The sequence below is a fragment of the Synchiropus splendidus genome, chromosome 17 (assembly GCF_027744825.2).
Source record: "Synchiropus splendidus isolate RoL2022-P1 chromosome 17, RoL_Sspl_1.0, whole genome shotgun sequence".
Classification (NCBI taxonomy): Eukaryota; Metazoa; Chordata; class Actinopteri; order Syngnathiformes; family Callionymidae; genus Synchiropus; species Synchiropus splendidus.
The window spans coordinates 10,535,983-10,562,134 of record NC_071350.1 but is presented as its reverse complement, the minus strand read 5'-3'; the positions used below and the strand labels follow the sequence as shown (position 1 = coordinate 10,562,134).

Sequence of the window (26,152 nt, the reverse complement as noted above, 5' to 3'; positions counted from 1 at the left end):
GCAGATCTCACTTGCCATTTCCCTACATTTAGAAGATTAAGAATAAATCTGTAAAAACCTGCCTTTTATGAATGAACATATGCGCTTCTGCACAGGAGAACGCTTCCTTCTCAATAAAGATGCTTAACTCTCATTGCTAGTCTGTTTCTGCAGTGTAGGCAGTCGTGCTTTTGTGCCAGAGGGGGAACAGTTCTGCTTTCAAAATAAAATATCTAAATGAGTGTAAACACCAGTTTGGGTGGAAAAACAACCAGCAGCTGAGGAGCTAGTCAATGGGCCGAACAGGAGTAAATAGACATAACTAGTAGATGCAGGGCTGAGTTGGCCCTGTTCGCCTGGTAAGTCATTCACCAGCTGATGACGCCTCGAGTAACCAGCTGTATTTTTTTTTTCAGCTAACCATCACGATTAGTGACAGGGAATTGGAAAAATAGAAAGATAAATTGACATTCTGTTTTAACTGGAGCTTGGGTGGGATACGTTTTTCTTGTTTAAATACATTTTCAGCTAGTGGTTTATGTTTTATAACCACATTAAAAGTCAATGTCCATTCATCTGACATTACATTGGCGACTGTAAGTAAATGGGAAAGCCCACCTCCTGTACATTAGCTTCAGTTATAGGAGGTGTATGGACACATGAATACAACTATGTCTGTCAATAGATTTAAATAAAAGAGTTAACTCGTGATTAATAGCAAATTAATAACACATTTATTATATCTGTTCAAAAAAGGTGACGATTTTATCGACACAAAAGTGGTTGAGTGTTTTACTGTCAGAACAGACACAAAAAAGTGCGATTAATTTGCTATTAATCGCGAGTTAACTCAGTGTTTAGATTAAAAAGCGAATAAATTACATTACAAATTTTTATCTATTGACAGCCTTCAATACAACTTTAAGTACAAGTTGAACTCTTTTTTCCTTTGACAAAACCATGCTTCATTTATGGAGGGAAAAATAATGAATTAACGATTGAAACAAATGATTATATATAATATTTTATTACACTCAATGAACAACCTCAGTATTTATGCCTCCATAGCTGAAGCATGGCTTTGTCGAAAGAAGAAAGTTGTGAAGTTGTATTTTGCCTTTGTGCATTATGGATACCCAGCAGAAATGACATCCTGAAACCCTTATAACTACAATATTCAAGCAGTTACGATGGCTAGATTTCCTTTTAGAACTACACAAGTGCAGATGATGCTGAGCATTTCTCCCACCAACAACAACTACATCCCGCTGTTCCCAAATAAGCCACTTGACAACGTGCTTCAAATAATTGACGCTCACTTGACTTGCCTTGTTCAGCTCCGAATTTCAATAGTTGCATCATTTCTGAGTCCAACATGCTACAAAAACAGCATTCAATATTATGAGATGAATCTGTCCAAAACACATATAACTGAAGACACTTTACGTCAGGATATACCCAAATTTTCCATCAGGATTGCGAGCATCATTTGGGGTAACAGACTTACCAGAAACCATTTCTTCCAAAATATATAAATAAAAGCTTTAGAGAAAGACAGAAACATCATGGCGAGTGAATCATAAACGAATCAACTCTATTTGCAATGTGGCAGCTACACTGAGCAGCACAGTGAAGAGGGAACCACTTGTGTTACTTCAGGCCTGATAAGAGCTTTAATGATGCACGAGCTGCAGCACAGCTCTGCATAGGAAGCAGGACTATATAAATAGAGCCAGCCCCACGACTAATATGTAGCACCGGCTATGTCAGAATGCGAAAGCATGAGCACTTATTCACACGCAAGAATCAGAATCTCCTTACCATGGCCGCCTCTGGTGAGAAAAGGCATTCTGTTGATGGCAATGGGAACCGTACCATGCTTGTTGTGGAAATGGTGGACATGGTGCGTTGTGCTGAGACTCGAGGAGACGCGGGCCGTTCCAGTTTGGATGGGGAGAAGTGTGACCACGGTGAACCAGAAAATGAGTTTTGAACAATAACTCAGGCCCATGCCTATGCTGACACCCGACCAGCAGCTCAACGGCTGGAGATCGGGGGTTGACACAATGAGTCGACCCATGTGTACTGCTTCCTCATGTGCTCGTGACCAAGCCTTGGTCCTTGAGAGTCCCACTTGAAGACCACAGCACATCTCAGTGCTCGGACTGCATCTTAATGATATTCCATCAGTCCTGCGGCGCTGACAGTAGGCAAACACACCTTAGATATGAGACTAAAAGCAAAAGCAACAGAGTCGAAGTCGAGATCCACTGGTCTGGTCAGTGGAGGGAAATATTTAGAAGTTCAAGTGCCATAGCAAGATGTCTACAGCACACGAATGCCAATAGCTCATTAAAAATCAAAGCGTGCATGTCTTACAAAAAGGGGTCGCGGGTATCCCAAAAGCTGGCAGAGAGTAACCATCCAAACAAAAAAAAAGATTAATCCAGTTGACGCTTAAATCATTATATCTAGGCATGGGAAGTGGCAGGAGGGCGCATCATGTGACAAGAATTCTGATAAAAGTCTCCATCGCCCACAGGTAGAGCTGGAGGGCAGCTGAGCCTGCCCACTAAGATGAGAGAAGCCACTCCACCGCAGCAGAATACAGAACATGCATCCAAGAGAAGCTGGACCATTTCATTCAGCCCAAAAATGACCCAAAAAAAAAAAAAAAGTGGAGATTCTGCGATTCACGGTCGAGAGCTTTTGTTCCCCTTTTGGCCAGGGAAAGAGCAGAGGACAGATAGGGAACGAGGGTGGGAGAGAGCAGTGAGGCTGAGGGAGACAGAGAAAGAGAGAGGGAGCCGTATATCTGCAGCGGCGCGGTAAAGGAGAAAATCCAGAAAATAAATAAATAATCTCAGCAGCTCTCGGTTCGCTCTCTCTCTGATGCAGCAAATCCAGCGACCGTTCGATGCGATGGAGAACCACTGGGAGCCAGCGAGTGTTTCTTTTTCCAAACGAAAGTGCGATCCTCCCTCCACCTGCTCAGCACCATGCAGCAAACATCAGCACTGCGTCCACATCACTGCTGATCATCTCCCATCTCCTATTACATCGTCCCGATGCCTCTGACTGAGGACGGTTACCGTGACAGCAGAATATGTCTGCCTCTCGAGGACGGCAGGTGTTTCTTCTGAGAAGCTTATGGATCAGATGGTCGCGATGCTGCCTTGAACTGCGCCAAAAACAAAACAAAAAAAAAAAAAAAAGGGGGGGGGAAATGCTAATTAAAATCGCAGACGTTTCCTGACAAATCCCAGGTGGATGAAGGTAACCTTGGCTTGGAGCTGTGCTCTAATAAACAGGGGGAGCTCTTCTGAAGGCTACTGTAGAGGCTGTGATCCAGTGAAGGCACAGCATGTGCCTCTGTGTGTGTGTGTGTGTGTGTGTGTCTGAGAAATAGCGTCTGTGAGCAAATGAGTGAGGAGGGAGGGGAAGAAGAGGAGGATGAGGAGGGGTTGGTGAGCGATTGCAAGAGGGAATGAGAGACAGGAGGTGGCAGCGAAAGAGAATCCACGCAGCACAGCGCAAACACAGAAACGTTGAAGCAAGATAATAGCTTGTGTGAATAAACACACGCTCCAGATTCTACAGCATGCCGGCTCGCAGGTCCTGGTAGTCAAGCGCAGGGAATCATGGTGCAGAGGAGGAGCCTTGTTTAGGTGAGCTGTCAGCGCTGTTACAGCAGCAACACAAGGGTATCGGCATGGACAAGCTCCCAAAAGCACAGCCTGGACAGGCGTCGCTAGGCATAAATGATCTGTCGAACAACGCTGCTTTCAACACTCTCAGGTATTTTTCTTGAGATCATTTCAGCCCCGCAAATCAATTCTGCCTCCGCAAAACCTCTGCCCCATGACTTCACCTCATATCTGTATACAAGTCGCCCTTCTCTGTAAGGGAGCTCAGCAGCTTCTGCTCTCATGCTGCTTAACCATGCAGAACTTATTCCTCCCTATGACTGATCTGGGTTCAGAGGCATTCTGACAGTTTCAGAGTCTTCTAGGGTGGGGAATTCTGATGATAAGGAAACAGAGGATGCATCTCAGGAGGAAGACTTTATCAGAAAAAAATATATCTATTGAGGGATATAAGGTGTGAGAGAAGGCGCCGAATAGGAGAGTGGGTGGGAGAGAGGGAGGGGGGAGAGAGAGAGATTGCCAAGGAGGAAGAGACTGCAGCGGTATCAGCTAAATCACGGTCGATAGAGATATCAGCTGGGATTGCCTGGTCGGTTGAAAGGACACGCGTGGTAACAGGAGGACAGAGACAAACCATGCAGCACCACCTCTCCCAGTGACAAGGAGGCGACGCAGGCCATTACTCAAACAGAGTAGAGGGAGGGGCCGGTGGGAGGGGAGGGGTACGATTGAACAAAAAGAACAAGAATAGGATCGTCACCCATACAGAATGGCAAGTGCCGGGAGAAAACTCATCTATACATCCGTGGGTGTGACGGCTATAAATAATTTCACTGCCAGACATTTGAACCGACGGTGTTAGCTTTAAAGTGTATTAATACCAGACGGAAGCTTGGTGATTTTGGACACACGGCACAAGTTGGGAAGGAGATTAAGAGGATTCACGCAAACCGAATGTCTTGGAACTGAGGGCGGGGCTTGTTTGAGGGCTCTGTTTGGACTTCAGGGACAGACCCATTACTGGGCATCTGAGGTGTGTCACCCTAAAGGCCCGTTTATGCTCAATGTTCCATACGGATCCGGATACGTACAGGGCCTTTAGTTTGAAACGGATGGGTACAATTTCGTACGAGGAGGGAGCATAAATGGGCCTTAAGAAAACATTTGCTCCCAAGTAGCCAGTCACCAAGAAGACGCATGTATCATCATAGAGCACCAAGTACCCAAATACTATTTGTCTCTGGTCCTGTTGTCCCCGTAGAAATGTGTCTATGTACGTTGTTTTCCTGCTGCAATTATTATTTTTTATTCATTTTTTTAGTTGACCTTTAAATGCAAATGATTTTAATGGTACCTCCCTAACCATCATGGTCCTTCATAGCAGTGGTCCCCAACCTTTTTATCACCGCGGACCGGTCTACGCTTGACCATTTGAACGTGACCCGGCGGGTACGAAGTTGCCACTTTTGAGAAGGCCTCTGCATGTTTGAGTGCTTGGCACGTGGGAATGACCGACCATGATGAATCCATATTTCAAGTACGACTCCGGCTATTGTCTGTTAAAACTGTCTTCTTTTTGGAAGTTGTGGCCTCTTCTCCTGTCTTTTCACAGAGCCTTTTACTTTTTGTAAAGAAAATTTCCAAAGACGGCTGTTTCTGACTCATTTTGCGAGCTTGTGGGTAATATTTTGGCTCTCATATGACACTCGTGTGAGAATCCGGTATTTTTCTCAAATTCTCAAAACATTTTTTTCAAATGAAAGATTATTGAAACTTAGATAATACATAAAACTGAAATTATTAATGATTTCTCGTGCGGCATGGTACCAATTGAACCACAGACCGGTACCAGTCCCTGGCCCGGGAGTTGGGGACCACTGCTCTACAGCGTTCCATCCCCTTCCGGCCCTTATTCAATAGTCTTTTTCATGTAGATTATGATTTAATTTTTCTCATAAAGTGAATGCATATTATAGTTTCCATTCTTACTTAATTTTCACCCTAGATGTCTGTGACTTAAATCTGAAATATTAAAAGTGACAATATTTATTTAATAAAATAGTAGCAAAAACATGCTTTTTTTCCTTAAAAATATTGTATTTCCCCCACATAAAAGTAATCCCTATTTAACACATAATGTGTCATTGTGTATGTTAAGTGACGCAGTATACCTTTAAATAAACAGCGTAGAAATTCACTGGTGCACATTTTTTTTTGGTTTGCTACATTTGCAGTTTTGGAAGCTACGATTTGTTTGTGTTGGCTTTGGAAAAAAAAAAAAAAAAAGGAATGCCAAGTGCCAAAGTTGAAAGATCCGATGCTTTTGCCTGACCTGAAATAAAACCATGAGGCTGCTTGAAAAATGTGAGCGCTTAATGTAAGCTTCTTTTTGCACCACCAACATTAATGTGCGGCTGGTGCGGCAGTGAATGTTAACATAAAAAAAAACGTTTTTTTACCCATCAACATGTCCATGAGGAACTCACCAGCATTTAAAGTTCAGCTTCTTTCACTCCTTTTTTAACGTACCGTACCATTCATTACAGCTGTGTACTGAACTGAAAAACCCACTTCATAACCCCCCAAAATTTTTGGTGTTGTCAAATTCTCATATCATACAACCAATCCTTGTATAATAGTATAAGCCTCAGTAAATTAAACTGTAGCTGCTGCTTTATTATCCTCAATAAAGAATGAAACCAGCAACAGAAGTAGTTGAGGATGACAGACATGAGGAACAACATTCCTACCACAAGCCACATCTGCCGCTGTCGAAGCTCTAACAATCTCTTTACAACTGCTTTTTTTTCCCATCAAACCAAATTCAGCATCCCCTTGGTGTGAGAAGTGGGACGACGCTGGATGATTTAAACCCAGTACTGTCAACAGTTGGCCCTCCGGCATGTGAGCGTCTTTAGAGGCAGTGATGATATCGCGCTGAGAGCTGTCCAGAATGAAAGGCTTGCATTAATCAATTTACGTGCTCGGGGCTTGTGTAACACGATGAAAGCAGCACTATCTGGACAGCAAAGTGGGGGACGGTGTGCTTCTAAGCTGTAGGGACTTTACCCTTCCACAGACCTTGGCTATCAGCTCATATACAAATGGGTGATCGTCCTAGATCATGAGTAACTAGATAGTCTCAAAATATAAAAATGGCGGATGAAATTGTTAAAAAATTACTTTGGCATTATTTGGTTTTATTCTATTTAGTTTTTCTGTTGTGAGTCCCGCATCATAAATGGCTCCTTGTCCTCACCTGAATTATACATCAGTGTCACACATCAAATCTTCTCTGGTGAGTCAAGATGGAGGAGGTCCTTTTCATGACATGACACCCCATCTGGTAAACATTCACATTCAGAAATTTCCATTGGCTAGCAGATGTGAACATAGCGAGTGGGACATATGTACGCTTGGATGAAGACTCCGAGAGGTTATTCAGGTTCAAAAAGTGGTTGGAAAAACTACATCACCGATGAGAAAGTGATACTAATGAAAACGCATGGGACCAGTACAAAATAAAACAGAAGAGAAAAAATAAAATAGAAGGATTTTAAAGAACCAGAAGAATTATTATTTATAGGGGAAAATGGGCTCTTTGATTTAAAGTTTGATTGATGTACAAGATTAAACTGTTGCAGTGCATTTCTGAATTTAAGGAGGTGGAAGTTCCTTGGATTTTGACCAATAAGCCAAGCACAACTGCAAAAATAAAATCATGGGCCATATAGTAATGATACCAAAATGTCTGTTATGTCACAATAAATAAATAAATAACATTTGCAGTGGCATTGTTTCTTTACACTTCTGCAAAGTTTATTTTCATTGTGGTATTCAGCCATGATCTTTGTTCATTAAAGTGTGTGAAGATCAGCCCAAGGATTCTCAATTGGGTTTGAGTGAAAATCCTGGCACTGCCATCTTGGAATGTGCCTGTGCCACGACGGAGAAAAAAAAAAAAGTCCATTGACAGAATAACCTTCAGTTGGTGAGTGGACCTTGTTCTTTTGGTGCATGCAGTGGTGCTGCTGAACCACAACCCAATGGGAGGCTTGTACCTGTTTACGTAGTCCAATATGGGTGGTGGGATTATTATTATTTTTTATCTGGCTGCGTGCCGGTGCCGGATGTGGCTCGCCGTCTGTGAGTTTGGCACGTCCGACTTAATTGATTTATAAAAGACAGAGATAAAGAAGACAGCCGAAGGGAGTGCTTGATAAAGTTTTGAATCTTGCTAAACAATGATTTATAGTTTTACATTTGATTCTCACAACAATATAAACTGACTTTTGAAGGCATATTGACTCTGAGAGGTGAGTGCTGATCTGGACAAATGCTCCACCAGAGTTAGTAAAATAGTACTGTAGAAGAAAAAAATACGTTTGGGCAAACCAAACCTTCAGTTTACAGACATATTTTTCCACCAGTATTGCACAATATTTTCTTATTTTTCTAGTTATGCAGTTAACCACACAAGCAAGAAGCATTGCTCTTTATTGTCTTCAACCCGACAATAAAGATGACTTTGCATTCTAACATCAGAACATTCATATGCGTATATTTTCTTCTTCGTGGATTACTAAATGTATTTCTTGAACTAGAGGCTTTAAAGGTTGAAGAGTTTAGGATTTGATGAGATGTAGAGCAACACTTAAGAAAAGCCAAAGTGTGTTGGTTCATAGGAGGATTTGCAAGTTGTTTTTTTTTTTTTTTTCTGCAGACATCAAGTCTCAGTCTGGCCCCGGGGGGTAAAGTAGCAGGATTAATCATAGCACTTTCAGATTAATTACTCATAATGCGTGCCTCCTCTGGAAGGCATGGCCTGCAGTTGTGATGTTTGTTTGATTTCATTAGGCTCAAAGCGACAACACCTAAAATAAGCCTGGCTCAGACCAAACAGGGAAAGGAGTGAGGGAAAAAAGGAGGAAAACATGAAGGCACCAAAATGCAAATCAGCTCCACCAGCAGAGCCAAACGTATTATTCGCGCGGCTCGGAGACAGGGTTAACAAGCTAATGGTTCAATTTTCTTATCAACTGGCTCTCCATTACAGAAAAGATTCCCAGTGACTCGTGAGGTCAAACAGACTTTCCATTGTTGCTTTTCTATTTTGCGGCAGAAACGGCACAGAGGCAAAGTAGAAGTGCATGACAGGTTCACGGTACAGACACGGAACGCGGACGTGCTCTCGCAGAGCGCAATCTGAACAATTTTGGTGCCTAAGTAGATTTCCTGCACTTTCCCTCTGAAAAGACTCTGCATGTGACAGTAGACTGCACATTGTTGGCTGCACACGGTGCTGAGCAAAAATAGAATCCATTTGCTTGTTTAGCTGAGCTCCCCATCCTCAGCATGTCCCTTGGAAAGAAAGCGAAGAAGCAATGCCTACAACGCAGAGAAAAGCCTTCCAACAATAGGAAAGCTCAACCCGCGTCTCGATTTAGAACAATTCCTAAATATTGTCAAACAGACCTTGAATCGGTGGTTGTGTGTACCTGCCTCTCGTTCCGCTTACCATATAATACACAGATGCACATTTCATTATTTTTTAGTGTTTTTTTTAAATACAGAAATAGGATGTAGGGTTACTTTACAGTCTGAATGGAAAAGACAATATCACTAGTTTCTCCGCTTGTGTATACATTATGTCAAACTGCAGTATGTCGAAGGGTTTAAGCGATGGAACCAGGATTTATTTTCCCTTCTTAAAAAGATTTAGAGGTTATTTTCGAAGGCTGCTACATTCATGACAGGACCGGGAAAACACTGAAGAACTACGGGTCTATTGTATTTAAGTGGGTCAGCTCTATTCAGTTAAACCACAAAAAGTCCTGACTGGATCCATCCATCTATATGCTTATCCTTATGTCAAGGTTTTCCCATGCTCCAAAGGCACACAGGACACCAGTCACTCGAGTTACCCCCTGAGAGTCTTTGCGCAAGGGGTCAAAATCCCAGCATAGTCTTGAGTGCTGGGTATCAGTCACTTGACTTGCAGCTTTTCAGTAGTACATACAGCGATTCATATGGGCCAGTAGGCGCCTGGTGTACCAACTAGAAGGAGCTTCTTGGCATGGTACTTTCAAAAATTTGTACTTATTTAAAAAATGCATGCACAGTTTCATAATTCACAAACAAACTGAAGCACCAAAGACCCCGAATAACAATGCAAAAAACAGACAAGGTCAGTTTTCGATTCATGACTAGCTGTGGTATCTTTTCCAATCCATAACTGGTAAATAAAATTCAATTCCAAATTTACTAACACATAACTTATACTTACCAACAATCTAGTCAACAGCAGGTAAAAAACACTCCTAAAATGCTTTCAAAATACTCAATACTGAATAATTCATGATAAACAAGAGTGCTACGCTTTACTGTGTTATGCCTTTATCTCGGGCTACATTTACAACATCTTAGTTTGCAACAGAAATAAAGTAGTATACACAGAGAGACAAGAATACAATGATCTCATAAATGTTCTCCTGTGTAATGCTTATGTAATACTCATGCCAGATTAATACCTTATGACGCGCATTGTCCTGGTAATCCCCGATTGAAGTAAGCAGCAGGTACAGTGAGTCGGAAGTGATACTCAGTCACATGAGAGTGGGGGCGAACAAAAATAAATAATACAAAATGAAATAGGTCTGATTGAACTCTCTGAAGCTGACCATGTTTAACAAGAAATATGATTCTCATCATGTCAATTTACTGCAGCTCTTAGCTCTCCAACGGTAATATGCAGGAAAAATTAAGACAAAATAAACAAGATCAGTGTCGACTGTCACCTCAATATTTCATTACATTGATGCATGCTGTGCCTCTGGATTGGCAGACCGGGGTGGTGGTCCCCCTGTTTAAGAAGGGGGAACGGAGGGTGTGTTCCAACTTCAGGGGGATCACACTCCTCAGCCTCCCTGGAAAGGTACTAGGGAGGAGACTTTGGCCAATTGTCGAACCTCAGATTCAGGAGGAACAGTGTGGTTTTCGGCCCGGTCGTAGACCAGCTTGATACCCTCCATCGGGTGCTCGAGGGTTCATAGGAGGTCGCCCAACCAGTCCACATGTGCTTTGTGGATTTGGAGAAGGCGTTCGACCGTGTCCCTCACGATGTCCTGTGGTGGGTGCTCCAGGAATATGGGGGAATACGGGGACCCTCTGCTAGGGGCTGTCCGGTCCCTGTATGACCGGAGCAGGAGCATGGTTCACATTGCCAGCAGTAAATCAGACTTGTTCCCGGTGCATGTTGGCCTCCGCCAGGGCTGCCCTTTGTCACCGGTTCTGTTCATCACTTTTATGGACAGAATTTCTAGACGCAGCCAGGGGTTGGAGGGGATCCGGTTCGGGAACGACCGAATTTCATCTCTGCTATTTGCGGACGATGTTGTTGGACGAACCAACTGAGGTGGCTCGGGCATCTGATCCGGATGCCCCCTGGACGCCTCCCTGGGGAGGTGTTCCAGGCATGTCCTACCGGGAGGAGACCCCAGGGAAGACCCAGGACTCACTGGAGATATGTCTCCGGTCTGGCCTGGGAACGCCTCGGGATCCCCCAGGAGGAGCTGGAGGAGGTTTGTGCGGATCGGGAAGTTTGGGCTTCCTTGCTCTGAATGCTGTCTCCGCGACCCGACCCCGGATAAGCGGCAGAAGAAGGTGAAGGTGAAGGTGAGGTGATGCATGCTGAATCATGGAGGGTGTTATTTTTACGTAGTCATTCTGAAAAATCTGCTGTTATTTGCCCCTAGAGAAAAAGGAGGAAACTCTCCACACTCTGAAATCATGGCGACCCCATGGCTTGGCTAAAAAAAATAGCTTGTTGACTGTTGCCTCTGTTCGGCACGTTAAAATTCTGCTGAAAACGGATTAGTTTAATTCCTCTTGTCGATGCATTAAGTAAAGTGCCTTTTCAATTTCATATGAAAAAGTCATGGCACACGCGATGAAATGTCTTCGGTTTATACACTGGTGTACCACATGATCTATTCTGTTTTCCAGCAAGACATTTATCTGGAGAGCCGCCTCTCTGTAATGTGTTTGCTTGTCATAATGATTTCCCTGCTATCAAGCTCAGACTCATTAACCGTGTTGATTCTAAATGCTTGTGAGTTGTCTGGTGGTCATGATGCTATTACAGCTTCTCCCCAAATCTTTTTGTGAGACAAACAAGCACCCGGTACTTTGAGCTGACTTAAACAATGAAAACAGATTGCTTTGCTCTGCACTATTGACGAAAACTTAGACAAAGGCTGTGTTATGAAAAAATGCACACAATATCATCCACTACAAGGTGATGTTTTCAAGTCCATAGGTTTTGAGTAGGAAAAAACAGAACTTCCCTTCCACCTGCCAACAAAATCCCCTCTGAATGAGGGATTTCAAGAGCCTGAGAGGAGAGGAAATCTCTCCACTTGGCCTGGTGAACGGTCTCCCAGCTGGAGGTGGCTGGAATGCCTCCAAGAGAAAGGCACCAGATGACATTCATGCAATATGCCCTGATAATGTAAGCAATTCTTCTCGAGAGGAGAAGAAAAATCGGCTTTGTCGTGAACATCCATTTGGTGTTGTTTGGACCTTCAACTTCAGAGCTATTTGTTTGGGTAATCTGTATCTAGCAGCACAACATCTCTAATTGTGTTTTTGCTACTTACTGTCACGTTCACCACAGTTGTTTTAAAAGAAATGCGACTCCACCGGGGAGCACCTAACAAGATTATCGACCTTTCTTTAGCGGCCTCATATTAGTTTCAGGAGAGCGTTGCATCACTTTATTGTAATATTAATGGTTCAGAAAGATCAGGGTTTTCTAAGCAGCTAAACTTCTGCTGTTCTTTTAGAAGAACAAAAGAGCCCGAGTAGCTTCCAATCTTTTTTTTATGTATTGTTACATTAAGTCGTTCACTTGAGCTTGCTCCAGTTAATGATCCAGTTGTAGGGAACCCAGAAAGAAACGACTGCAGTGATGTTCAGAGAAAATAGTGTTGAGGGAAAAACAAAAAGTGCATGGAGGTTAATACATCAGGGACGATAGCAGGCAGCAGAGATATGTGGCAACAATTTTCCACTTTACTATGGAGGATTTTAACCTTTTGAATGACAGCTTCGCTGCATAAGACAGAAATACTTCACTTAAAACACATTTTCAATCTTAGTCACGGACAAGCCAAAACATTGCATTTTTAGTTTATGGGTTGCATCAGATTTAAATGTTCTTCAGCACTTCTAAAAGGCAAAATTTCTGAACACATCAAAAAGGGTTCAAGAAAATTGAGATAAAAAGAAGAATCTGCCATAAATTCCAGAAGCTATAGCTATTTTAAGAGGGAAAATAGCTCTTGTTCACACAAAAGCTGCACTGGTTTATAAGCCGCAGGTGCAGTGGTGCTGTCTGCACTGTAGAAAGGTCAGTGGCGCACTCGGTTTGAAAATGCATGACATTACTCCTAGATCACACTAGTTTTGAAAATCCCAAACTCGACAATGTTCAGAACTTGAATCATTAAAGCACTGAAAATGCGCAGTATTCGCTCGTGTGTCCAAAGTTCCGACACCACCACTAGTCTCAGCTGCTGCTTCTCGTGTCCGGTCCTCCAGGAGATTGGATCTGTTGCCAAAAACAGCGCATACTGAGTGCTTTAAGATCAACAAAACGGCTGTGATCGGTTTTAAAAGAAAACAGCGGTAGATCTTACTTTCCAATAATGAATTCATGATGGCAAAATTGTAAAACTTAAAGTACATGAAGTAAATATTCTACTCATCAATTTGAATGGAGCTCAGTGCAAAATCAAATACATTTTCCAGCTTTTTTTCCTTCAAATAATACAAGTTTGTTGAGCGTCTCCGGGGATTTATCAGCTTATTTCAGCATTGCAGTCGGCCCCAGCTGGTGATTCAGCGCGTGAACAAAATGAAGCGTCTCCCCACTTCCCAATTAAAACATTACACATCAAAACAAACATTTTATAGCTGGCAAATGTTACGAGGACCTAGAAACCAGGACTCCTGGTGTAAAGCAAGTCATTTATGAAATCATTAGAACTGAGATAATGTCACTCTTAGTGTGGCTGTGAGCTGATCTATTAAAGCACTGGTGACCTGGACAGTGATCCTAACTCTCCTCATTCTAGACAGTCTCTCCTGGCAAAGGAAGACATTTGTTTGCTGCTGCCGTTGAAACATCTAATGCTACATCAGTGATACCATTGTATCAATCAACATCAAGGCCAATTTTCCATTGAGCGCCACATCTGAAAATCAAAAGGGACATGAATATATACATGTCATGAATACATCAATGCTACCTGCTCCCTTCCACTCCAGGGGGGTTGGCTGTAGATGCAGCAGTCAGTTTGCCGTGGCGTTTCACTTCCTGAGCAGAACTTAACTTATCCTTTTATTATTCATTGAACATAGCGGAGAGTGAGTGAACAATACATCAAAATGAAATGCGAGCAAAGACAGGATTGTAAAGGTTTTCTTTTGCTGATCACGCAGAGAGCGCCTCTTTGTTGTATGGAGAGTGAGCCGGCGGTGGCAATGAGGTGACGAGGTGGAGATGGAGCAAAAGAAGAAACAAGAGAGAAGCACGTGCGCAGGGGAGATACAGGGAGAGAGGAGCCCTCTGTGTGTCTGAAGGGGGGAATTCAAAGTGAGGTGTGTGTGACCTGGAATAATGTCTCACCTTTAACACAAAGTTGTGAAAGAGTTCAAATCGTGAAATTGGGGATTCAGAAAAGCAGCGCAGAAGGACACACAAAATGGGCTTTCTGTCGCAGTGAACTTGTATGAAAATTGAAAAAAAACTGAACATGCATCTGCTTGTCCATCCTGCTTCAGTTGCGCAACATGCACTTCAAAGGACTAAAACTGTTATTTTTAAATGTACGTAGACATTGAAGACCAATTGAACATACTTAAACAATGCTGTAGTGTTTCGTACATCAGGATTCTCAATCTCTTCTTTCCATGAAGATCTACAATAATTTGCATGCTGCTTTGATTCAAGTGACCTAAAACCCTGCAAGATGGTTTCATATTGTTTATTTATTTCCAGGTATCTGTTTACTTATTTATTGGTGCGGTGCTGCTTTATTTATTCGCCCGAGCGCACACTTCTTTTCATGTTTTCAATGGCGTTGCAACATGATGGATATAGCCAAACACATGTAGCCATTACTAATGATGCACACATCTTTCCATTCCCGTAAAATAAATCAATAGATAGAGAACGCTACGTGCGGCGTGAGGCTCGGCGCCACCAGCAAAACTAGTGGGCTTCATCAATATTCACTGGCTGTGAGCAGCAAGGGCAGGTGTGTCAACAAAGCAACAACTGCTGAATTCACAATTCAAACCCACACAGACCACTGTGCTTGACCAGGGACGATCGAGCCACATCCAAGCTTCAATATTACAAACGTTAAAATAGAACACAAACACTGCTGATTCTTTAAACAAGCCAGATTAGAGAGAGCTCCAGGAAACTCATCCCTGTCTTTATTTTATTCTAATTTTGACACCTCAAACACTCTCTGTACACAACCCAACTGCTAGCTCAGTTGCAGAGTTATTCAATTTTCAATAAATGACCACACTTAACCTGAACACAAATGTGATTTTCAAAATTATCTTCACTTGCTACAGGGCACCATGGTGATAGCAGCATGGGTGTTATTTTAGTGGCGAGCCATTAGCAATATGAAAACGTGTTGTTTTGCTTTTTCCTTTTAGGTCAGTTAGCCATCATAGAATTAGTGACACTGCGAGTCTTCGTCCGGATGTTTTTGTGTTGTCAAGTCCAGAATCTTGCTCTTGCAAGGTTTCCACTTCATTGTCTTATCTAGCGCTATATATCTGTCCATGCGATTTATATCTTTATATAATATTTCCTGCCATCTTCATAAGCAGTTCGGACATGGATCATTACATTGGTTTAGATGCAACAGAGCAACAGAAAGAAAAAAACACAAGCCAGATTGGAGAAGTAAACCCTTCCATCCCATAGCCATAACACAGCTAGGGTTAATAGGCATGTTTATTTTCATTTCTAAAGGTTTCTAAAAGCTGATCCTCTAGAATTCAAACGATAAATGAGCATATAAGTATTTGTAAGTAAATGAAAATTCAGCGTCGTGTTGCACTTAAGGAGACCCTCAGACGTGCAGTAGCAATACCTGTCAATGTAAACCAGCTGTTCACCTTCAATATCTGCAAAGAAGATCCAAAATGTTGTGTTCAGCTCGCTGAAATGTAAGTGTAAGCCTTGGCACCTTCCCAAATATCCTCACAAACCTGGGTGTAGAGAGGTTGGAGAGTGAGGACATTGCACGCAAGAGCTTTGACTATTGTGCACTCAGCTGTAGCAGTGTATGAAAATAAAGATACTACGCTGTGTCGCGAGACTGGGTCTGACCTTATCAATATACTGCGCCAAGTATTGCTATTGTAAACCTATGGTCGTTCTGGATGCATTCCCTCACAACAGCAACAACACAGCAGCTAAGCACTCTTGAGAAAGTGGTAGAGGACACATTCTATTCCCTCTTAGATTGCTTCAGCGCAGTCAATACACATAGTATATTGACAATTGAAGAAGCGCTGTATCGTGATATTGTCATTAACATGGGCTAAATATTATGATATTATCGTGTTGTGAGGGAGCAGGTGACACTCAGCCCTTCTCTGCAGTGCTTGTTTACAGAGTTGGTTCCTCCGATCCAGCCGTTAGATCCAGTTGCGAAAACCGAACATGGCGCTAGTCTGCATCACAGTGTAGTCCATGACTGTACACAGAAACAGAATGTTAAAAATGTCTTGGTTAAATTGATGTCACAGGCCCGTGAAGGTACTTAATACAAATTGGTGCTCTAATCCATGAATCTAAAGATCAACTGAGTGCTGTAAAATCTATTTACACAGGCAGATTTGATCTCCTGCAGTAAAAACTGTACACCGAGAAGTTTGAAAGCACTATGTTTTTACAGTAATCTGTTAAAAGATTTACTCAAATGAGGAGTCGGATGCCTTTTTTCTGTCATGACGTCGTACTTAAGTAGCTTCTTGTTTTACGCAAAACAGCACTGGAAATGACTTATTTCACCAGTACGCCACTACGCGTGTACGTCCAAACGTAAGTGACAGAAAGACATAAAAGGAGCAGGATATATGGAGATTCTGACACCGAAGACAGCCGTGTGCGCCTCATCTCCATGATGTAAAGTGAATGTAACCTTTCTCTTCTGGTTCAGCCCCTGCCGGGTTAGTGAGGCAGCCCCTGGGCCCGCACCCACCCGGAGCAAGTATAGACTGCCATTCATGTGAGGCTGGGCTGCTGCGTGGTCAGGGTGTCAAGTGAAGACCACCGTGTTCCCATGCAGAGGGAGACACAGTGGCACCCTCAGAGGAAGAAGGGAACAGGCCACTTGGCACTCGGTGCCTGCATAATGATGGACCCAGGAAAAAGGACAACGCCTCAGAGGCACTCATTTTGGAAATTCATTTTGGAAATAATGAACAGAGGCAATAACTGCAAATGCGAGACAACTTACACTTTGTGTTTGCATCGCTCCTACCCCACAGCAGTCATTTTAAAAACAGACTTCGTCCAGATTACAGCATTTATTGACATCATTATCTGTGCCCCCGGTCACACCTGCAGAAATGTTACTGTTGTTTGGTCGAGGTCATTCAAGAGCCAATTCCAGAAAGCATTAGCTCTAGTTACAAAAACCATTTCTTAATATCCCATTTAGCAAAGCGCTTGTTAGACTGGAAAAAGACCCTGTTCTCATCGAAACATATCTCTCACAGCGAATGGAGCCTACTGATAAGCTCTTATCTCTGCTGTAGCTGCATCTGAAACTATCAATGGCTCCTTAAATCACTCGTCACATGAGGCAATTTGAGGCTGATGTTTAGCCTTCATTCCGACCGTTAAGGGAAATATTTCTTTTTTTTTTTATTGTTGAAGAAGACAAACAAGTTTCTGTTCTCAAAGACTTGCCGAGAAGAAACTCAGTGTGTAAGCCATTTTCACATTTTGGATACAGGCTGTGGCATCATGAACTGTATTATTATTATAATACTATTATTATTACGATAAAAAAATCCTACAGTACAGCAAACGCAACACTTGATAACATAATAAACATATTACATAATGCAGCACATGAAGCCTAATGTTTAAGGTTAGGTGGATACAACCAAAATGTGATTTTAATATTTACTTTTTTCTTCCTAAAAATATAATTTGCAAACAAAAAATTAACAAAAAATATTTAAAAATACACTGAAATAAATAATAATAATAATATGAATGGATTGTATGCATCATCTGACTCAATAAATGAATAAATAAATAATGGCACATATCGGACATAAAGGTAATGTCTTATCTGTGTTACTTTTGGCTATAAAAGGTTAAAGAATGGGTTAAAATCCCCAGAATGTTTGACCCAAGACAGATCAGTAGATAAAGACAAATATCCTTTTGGGAGAGGTTTTCGGAAAAGAGACATTTTCTTTTGAAACTATAATAAATCAAGATAAAAGTGGATTTGGGGATGGGTGCGACACAACAACCGACAAATCATCAAAGCAAATATTCTGTCTGAATATTGCCATGTTGAAGAATTTTCCACAGGCAACCAAAAGCCATTTTATCCAAAATGAAACCCTTTATCTGCATAGGCTACCTTTTTTTCCCTCGAGTCACGTGATGCAAATTGAAGCATGATTAAAATAGATAAAAATGAATTTTAATCTGGAATCATTGACATTAATCCACAGCAGCCAAATGAATAATCTCATTAGGCAATTCAGTTGTTTGACAGAGAGTTTATCATAATCTTGTTTGTGTAATACATTTTCTAGTTTGTTTTTTATGAAAGAACAAAATAGTCAATACACAATGAATCTTTCTTGAATCAAAACAGCTGTATGAGTAAATACTAGTGTTGCAATACCTTTTTTTGTGTGATAGTTTGGAATAATTGAGAAAGTCTTGAAGCTACGGCAAACAATATATAAATGTTCTTGTTACATTTTAGTTTCATACTGGTCAACGATCTTTCACTTACAGAGATGAAACCGAAGCGTAAAGTAATTTCTTGCATCACTGAATGAGCGTACGCTCCCAAGAAGGAGACTGAATCTGACAAGGAAACAAACCTGCTTTGACAGTCATTCTATTTTAGCTGAAAAACTGCATCCAGAAGGCTGGACCGTCTCGCAGCTCCTGTTTGCACGTTTTCTCGCCGCAACTGTGAACAGCAGTTAAACAAATTGCGGTCCAGTGCCAAGTTGCACAGGCTGAAACGCTGATTCGCAAATTTTATTTTGCACACGGATGAAACAGCAGGCAGAGGCTTTGAGACGTTCAAAGATATGGGACGATGGAAACATGGTCTGAAACCAAGAATAGTTGGAAAAAATGGGGACATATTAACTCCTATTTAAGTCAGTTTTAGCTTCCATTGTGCCTCAGTTCTTTTCATGTTAGTGCTTGTACACCTCCAGTTTAATGGACTTTGGCCTAGTTTAGGTTAAATATGAAACAACAAATTTCCCTTATTTGAAAAATAGCTAAAGTAAAGTAGTGACAGAAACTTGATCACACCATTGTTGTATTGGTGAACAGATATTCCTAACAGTAAATCATCATGAAAATCAAAAGAAAAACTATGCGATATCACGTTGCTCTATTCATGTCCCACATTATTAACTGAAATATCCAACCAAGGGAAACGTGAACCTTCTGTCTGTTTCTGGGACACCCCTGTGCCGGTAGCTGAAATCTCCTTGTTAAAAAAAAAAAAGCTGTTGCTCTTGAAATTAATTAAAAAAGCTCTTTTAATGTGAAATGTAATCCTGTCGTCCAACCCTCATCTCACTCTCTGTATCGGCAGCTCAGCCCAGAGACCACAGTGTCAGCAGAAGGCGGCTTCGCAGCTTCGACTGAAGCCTCCTGAAATGATCCGGGACGGATGTGGAGAAATAATTTACCCGCGTGATATTACTGGTGCGCCCTTACCGGTGCTACCAATTTGAGAAGTGGGTGATACTTCCTGTTCGTTACTTCCAGAGAGGGGTTCGAGTGCACTTATGAGTGGGATGTGCAATTATGCCTACAGATATGCAGCATAATAATGTGAATGTTTCACATGCTCCATCAGAGTTTGGGGCAGTCTGAGCGCAGGCCTCCAGATTCTGGGTAACCAAAGACAGAGTTTAACCAGGGTTTAAATGTTTACTTCCCACCTGACACCAAGAAAACAATTGGACATGACTGCACACAATGTTTAGGAATATTTCAACATCAATTTTACATTTGACATAGATAGTTGCTGTACCCTCTACCACAAAAACACCTCCAGCCATTTATCATTTAAAATGAAAGATGAAGAATGAGTGAACAGTCTACTCCCGAGATGAAAGTACAGACTTAAAACAGCTTGTCTTTTATTTAATCCTTTGTGATTGTGCGGGAAGCAATATGGCAGCCAGGTGATATAGCTGCCACAGACATCTGCTTAAAAGAACTGTCACTGCGGCAACAATCATTTAGACTCCATACTGTTTGGATATTACCACACGTGCACAGACTCACTTGCCTAACTGTAGTAATGTAAAGCGCACCAACTAAGCATGACACTATCATGTCAAAGATCACGGCTCCTGCTTGTCCTTCCCACAAGCAAGCCAGTAGGAAACACAAATATTAAAAATGTATCTGGAAATCTTCTAAAATATTGATGCAGGGAAAAGCGAATTAGATAACATGAAAGAAATCCAGACAGTCTTCTGCGTCAGTGTTCAAGGAGAGCGATTTATATGTCAGAGAAGCCTTAAACTAAAATTTGTCTTCAATAAGACTAACACACTCACTACGGTTACATGGGCACTGATCTGAAGGGATGTATTCTGAGTTGAGATTAAATGGTCCCTGTTTATAAAAAGGCACAGATCTGATGAGCATGTATAGCTGACTAACTATAAAACCTTATGAAATAGCATTAAATGTAGAAGAGTAGACTCTTTTGTAGCTCCACTTCCTCAAACATTTGTAAACAAACCGCCAGCCAGCAAAAAACGTCCTAGCAATGAACATGACGATATTCAAGTTACTCACGTCTGTGCTTTGTTTAACACATTTCTTTCACATTATTTTGAAGTTAACGTCCACCTGGAGCTGAGAGCGGTCGAGGCAGCTACGCATTCTGCTTCAGCCGCCATGAGGGGTGGTACTCTGGCTTATTGAGAACTAATTTACAAGTCAGTCCAGTCATGGAGAGACGACCCGATCTACTGTCACCATAAACCACACTCCCGATCCAAACGAAATGTGATTCGGAATGAGCTTAATCAGGTCATTTCATTTGGACTGACGCGTTCGCACTTTCATTCAGGTCAGGCATTTATTCCGATTACAGTTGCCCATGTAAAGGCAGCAACTGATAGCGGATTCTGCTATAACTATTTTGCAGACTGCTTCAATGCTTGGCCTGTGTTTAGAACATTGGGTTGTGTTGCAGCCAACCAAGCAGACACTTCATTGGTGAAACTTTGTGCACTTCATTGGAACCAAACCTGCCTACATAGCAGCCCTTACTATATATGGATCAGTTTGATCTGTTACAGCCCTTTTGAGATTGAGTCTGACACCCCTGGTTAAGCATATGCACAGGCACACTGCTAACTTTTCGCTAGCCTGTTTATTGTCTAGCATTTCGTCAAAACGTTTTTTTAAGCCACAATTTTCTAAACAGACTCAAAGGACACAAAACCTGGGATCCAACTTATCTGGCCCCACATGAGTTCAAAGAAGTTAAGAGCGCATTATAGAGACCTGGGTCTATCTTCTGACACTTTCAGCCAGGGTGACATCAGCAAGAGATTGACTTCCACTCTAGTGTTAGCAGTGAGTCATGAGAGGCTGTGACAAACCATGAAATAACCTGTTGCATGTCTGAGCGAAACTGGATCGCATTTTCCAATCTGTTGCCCCGTTGCATGTCTGCTTGCCTTCTAATGAACTATCAAGATTAGATTGAATTATTCTTGCCGACTGTTGCCAGAGGTCAGAGGACCAACATCCTATTACTTGACATTCTAATCGATTCATTCGGCTGAGGGAATTTATGAGGGAGTTATTTAAATGTGTGAGGGTCATGATGAAGAGGTCTGCAAAATTATTTAGAAACAGAACACAGCAAGACAAGTTTAATCCCAAACATTAAACCCGACTCGGAGTCACTCACATATCCAGTCAATATTCAGTGATTCGAAAAGTGCCTTGTTTGCTTCTATTGCGGTGCGTCGTAACAACCTTCGTACGCTCACAACACAGCTTGGAGGAACAGTCAAATTTCCATCAGTCTTCGATGACTCACCAGAGCCAGGAATCTGTAAGGTCTAAGCCAGAGGACACTGGCTGGTGACTTCAATGTGTCCTCTGGCATTTCCCTTCCTGGCTCACTGTCAGCCTTTCCTCACACACTACGGCAGGGCATAAGGCCAACATGGAAGGCGAGGTGTAGGTGTCTTAGACCCCCCAAAACCAAACACAGCAAATGTTAACAACAGATGACAAAACAATTGTAGTTTGTTTCCGTCTTTCAGCATCAGGTATTTACAGCTTTCGCATCTTAACCATCCCCTTTGCTACAGTTAAAGCCCATTTATGGCCACTGTTACGTACGGATCGAGAGCCTTCTGTCTGTGCTCTGTGTTCATTTTGTACGCATTTCCGCATTACGCTGCCTCTGTTTTGTATAGTATGCAAACGGTACATTATCAATACTTCTTCCACAGTCTCCATGTTTCTTTTGGAGTTTGTCGTTGTCATAAACTTTTGACTATGCGCTGACCCCAGGTGGATATACTGCTGAATGGTGGCAATATTCAAGTTTTTAACTTACCTGTATATAAACTGAAGTTCTTCAAATGTCTTGAGAATATTTGTATAAGAATATTAATTTTAGAATTTCAAATACATTCAGAGTCGTGGCCATTGTGTAGTGAAAAAAATCCCTGAACAAAAGCAAACAGATGCTTTTGTTTGCTTTTGTTCAGGGATTCCTCCATGTTTGTTGTTGTTGTTATCATCCTAGCTGCCACGTGTCTTGTGCATCAGTGTGGTCAGTGGACCAGGAACTCCTGCACTTACAAAGGTTCCCTGTTGTCTGGAGAGCAAACTAAATTAAATAAAAATGATTAAATGCTTAAATATTTCAACCCATTTTTTGTGGTACTTAAATAATCGTAATTAATTTGCTAAAGTCCTATGACCAGTACTCACCCAACACTCTCCTATCAAAGAGTCACATCACCGTCCTAACATTGCCTACAAACCTCTCTGCTTACCATTCTAGTCATATCCAAGGACAACCTCGGTATCTTCCTGTCTTCCTGTCAGAGTAGGAAAACACAGTGGTGTCCAAAACCACCCGCATTAAATATGAAAACATCGAATTGCTGCAGTTCAGAACTGCGATGTTATCAAGAAGAATAATGGCTGTGGTACTTATTAAGACCCATAAATCTAGATCCTATCATAACATCAAGTCCAAAATGAGAAAGTCACAAGGGTCTGACTCCAGATATTAAAAATCCAACTCCATTCACTGATGTTGTCAATTCTAAATCAATTACAAATCCACCGTGAGAAGAGGAATCGGCAGAGAAATGCCAAATGATTCGGGTTGAAGAGCACGGTCACGAAGCACATGAGGACAGAAGGAAGAGAGACAAACTGCTGCGTATCTGTCAAGTACAATTCAACACAATAATTGCAATCAATCGAAGAGGGGAAACAAATTAGTTTTGCGGAGAGGCCCAGCTGCGTTTCTTGTCTTTCAGCCAATTTTCCGTGATTGCGTGGCTCAAAATAAATCAAAATAAAATATCATTTCTATCTGTAAGAAAACACTAGAGAGAAAAACTGCATGATGTATTAATAGTTTTGGTACCTGCACAGTGAATTGATGACATAACACCGGCCTTCAGAGAATCGTCCTTCAAGAGAAACATGTAAGACGGGAAATTCAAATGTGTGAAAGAAGAAAAGAGAAGAAAAAATAAGTCAGAGGGGCCATTATTCCCGCAGGGGCCCAACTTCTATTCGCATTTGTGTAAATGTCAGAGATTTTCCCACACGTGCCTGAAGGCTAAAGAGCTGTTAGGATGCTGTCGCTGGTTGTGTGATGACCTGTGGTGTGTTGTGTTTCATGGATGGGTTAACATGATCTTTGTTTTGGCAAAGAAAGACAGGGATTTAATCTTCTTGTCAGCTGGATAACCCTTCACAACCTTTAGATACCGTTCGACAATCGCACAAGCATTGAGAATTCTTACCTTGGTAATGAGGATGGGGGGAGGGGAGACTGCAGTTTATTTATGACTCATGCGGAGCAGATACATCAGAACCTGCATGGCTGTTCTGTACCAGAACACCTACATATATAAGACGGTAGTGATACATTATCCCTGCTATCAACCGCACCTCATCCTTGTTGCCCGACAATGGCAGGCAGTACACAAGTGGAGGGGGAAAAGCATCTCCCAAAACAAAAACAAAAAGAGATGGAAAGCAATCCTTCTTTAAAACTGCCACTCCCTTGTCAATGTTGGAAATAAATGTTGGAAATAAATGTGGCAATCATTCAACCTTAGCAACAGTCAGCATAATGGTGTAGCTCCGCCTCCACAGCCAATCTGTTCTCGAGGAACAATGCAGCAGTGGCAGAAGGTTCTGTCAATACACATGGGCACAAACAGCGCGTTGAATGCTTTAACGTAAATAAAACACCTGTCAATTGTTGGCTAGTGTGCAAATGGATGTATAAAATCTACTCACTTCTTAAATTTGGTGGGTGTAGCTCATATTCAGGTGCGCACAATAGTCAGGAAATTATGATAAATAAAACAACAAAAATAATTCATCTAAATACTCGGTATTCCTACAAGATTACGACCAGAAGTGGTGATAAAATAGGACCCCGCGTGTTGGACAGTGCACTGTCACTGTAGCTCTGTTAATAGTTCCTTGTAGGGCGGGAACCTGCATGGAACCCAAGTTGGTAGAGTAACTTGTCCCAACATTGCATTCGATTTAATTTCCAAGGCTGTGCTTGATATCATTTTTGGCAGCTACTTATCAACCTAATAATTCACTTAATTTTGCTTAATTTTTCAGAACATTTTCAAAAAATGTAAAACATAGCAATGAAATTTTCCCAATAATATTGCATTTTACATTTTATCTATATAATTCAATGGCCTTTTTTCAAGCATTTGAAATATCATTGATTAAAACAGGCTGAATCAGACAGCCGGAGACAATAGAATAATGGTGCTCCCACAAGGAAGAGCTTCAGCAAAGCCATACAAGTGAATGGAAAACCATTCAAAATCCTTGCATATGGAGATGAAAGCACTTTGCCCAGTCTTGAGTCTGACACGTGGATAAAGGTGTCTCTTATAAAAGGTCTAATGCAACATTATGTCGGTAGAATTTAACTTTCCTCCCTCACTTTGGCAAGTGACTAAACCAATTCCAGCTCCTTTCAACACAATCGAGTGTGGCCCAAACTCCCAATGAGCAATGCCAGAAAGGAATCAAATATATGTCTGTTGGACGCCGTCCAGGCCTCACAGGAATACAGCACACCAAGAGGCTCGATGACAGAAAGAGTCTGATCATTATTACTTTGGTCAAACACAAGGAAGCATCACACGCTCTTCTTTATTCAGTTCGTCGCCCTGCCTGTAAGGTTGACCGATCTCTGCCTCACAGCACATCTGCTATCACAGCTAAGAACAAGCAGACAGCAAACTGACCTCCATCTTGTTGTCATGTTGTTAAGAAAAACGAACAGCTCTGTTCTGTATACAAGCTCCCACTATATTTTGGTGTTAAACAATATTCCCTTTACACTGCATATAGAAAAGGAGATGATGTTACTACTATAGCTCTTCAGAGGAAGCCTGACCTTGTGAGTGAACTTGACGCTTTGTATGCTGTGCTTGGTATAGAGACGCACTCATGCTGGGAAGAAGAAGGATGAGAGAAAGGTCCATAAAGAGATATTTGAAGATTATTAAACCTAAAAATGAATAGTTGGACATTAACGTTTTGTACTGATACTTAATAAAACATGCCAGTTAACTGAGACCTAAAGAAATAGGGCAGCGATTATTGGTATGAAAGTATCAATGTGGCCGGTGGCAGTCATCCAGGCAACAATGGCCACAGTCTCCTTTCAAGAATGCAGTGTCTTTCTTCTTACAGTTCCCACGTCAACAGAGGAACATAATCTCTCCAGCTCGCCTTGGGTGACCTCCAGGCCTCCTCCCAGATGACCGCTATGGCCACCATCTTGACTGCATGTCCGAACCACTTGAGTCGGCAGACGAGCAGCTGTTCTAGTCTCTCACTAACAACTGAACTCCTCACCTTACTTTTATCGAGCGCATCATGATCACAGCGAACCTCCCGAGAAAAAAGACATAGACACTTG

General features: G+C 41.8%; 1 protein-coding gene across 9 annotated transcripts in view; it reads right to left on the bottom strand.

Moving 5' to 3' along the window:
* Window positions 1–26,152, bottom strand: part of LOC128748482 (neurexin-2-like) — a 164,730-nt gene that overhangs the window by 29,973 nt on the left and 108,605 nt on the right. The window contains exon 1 of one of the 9 annotated variants that reach the window (XM_053847323.1): window positions 1,801–3,542. The exons of 7 other annotated variants lie outside the window; for them this stretch is intronic. In XM_053847323.1, coding sequence (XP_053703298.1) covers window positions 1,801–2,131 — 331 coding nt within the window. In that variant the 5' untranslated portion in view covers window positions 2,132–3,542. Of the gene's footprint in view, window positions 1–1,800; window positions 3,543–26,152 lie in introns of those variants that run through there. One more of the 9 variants, XM_053847324.1, reaches the window with a different exon arrangement.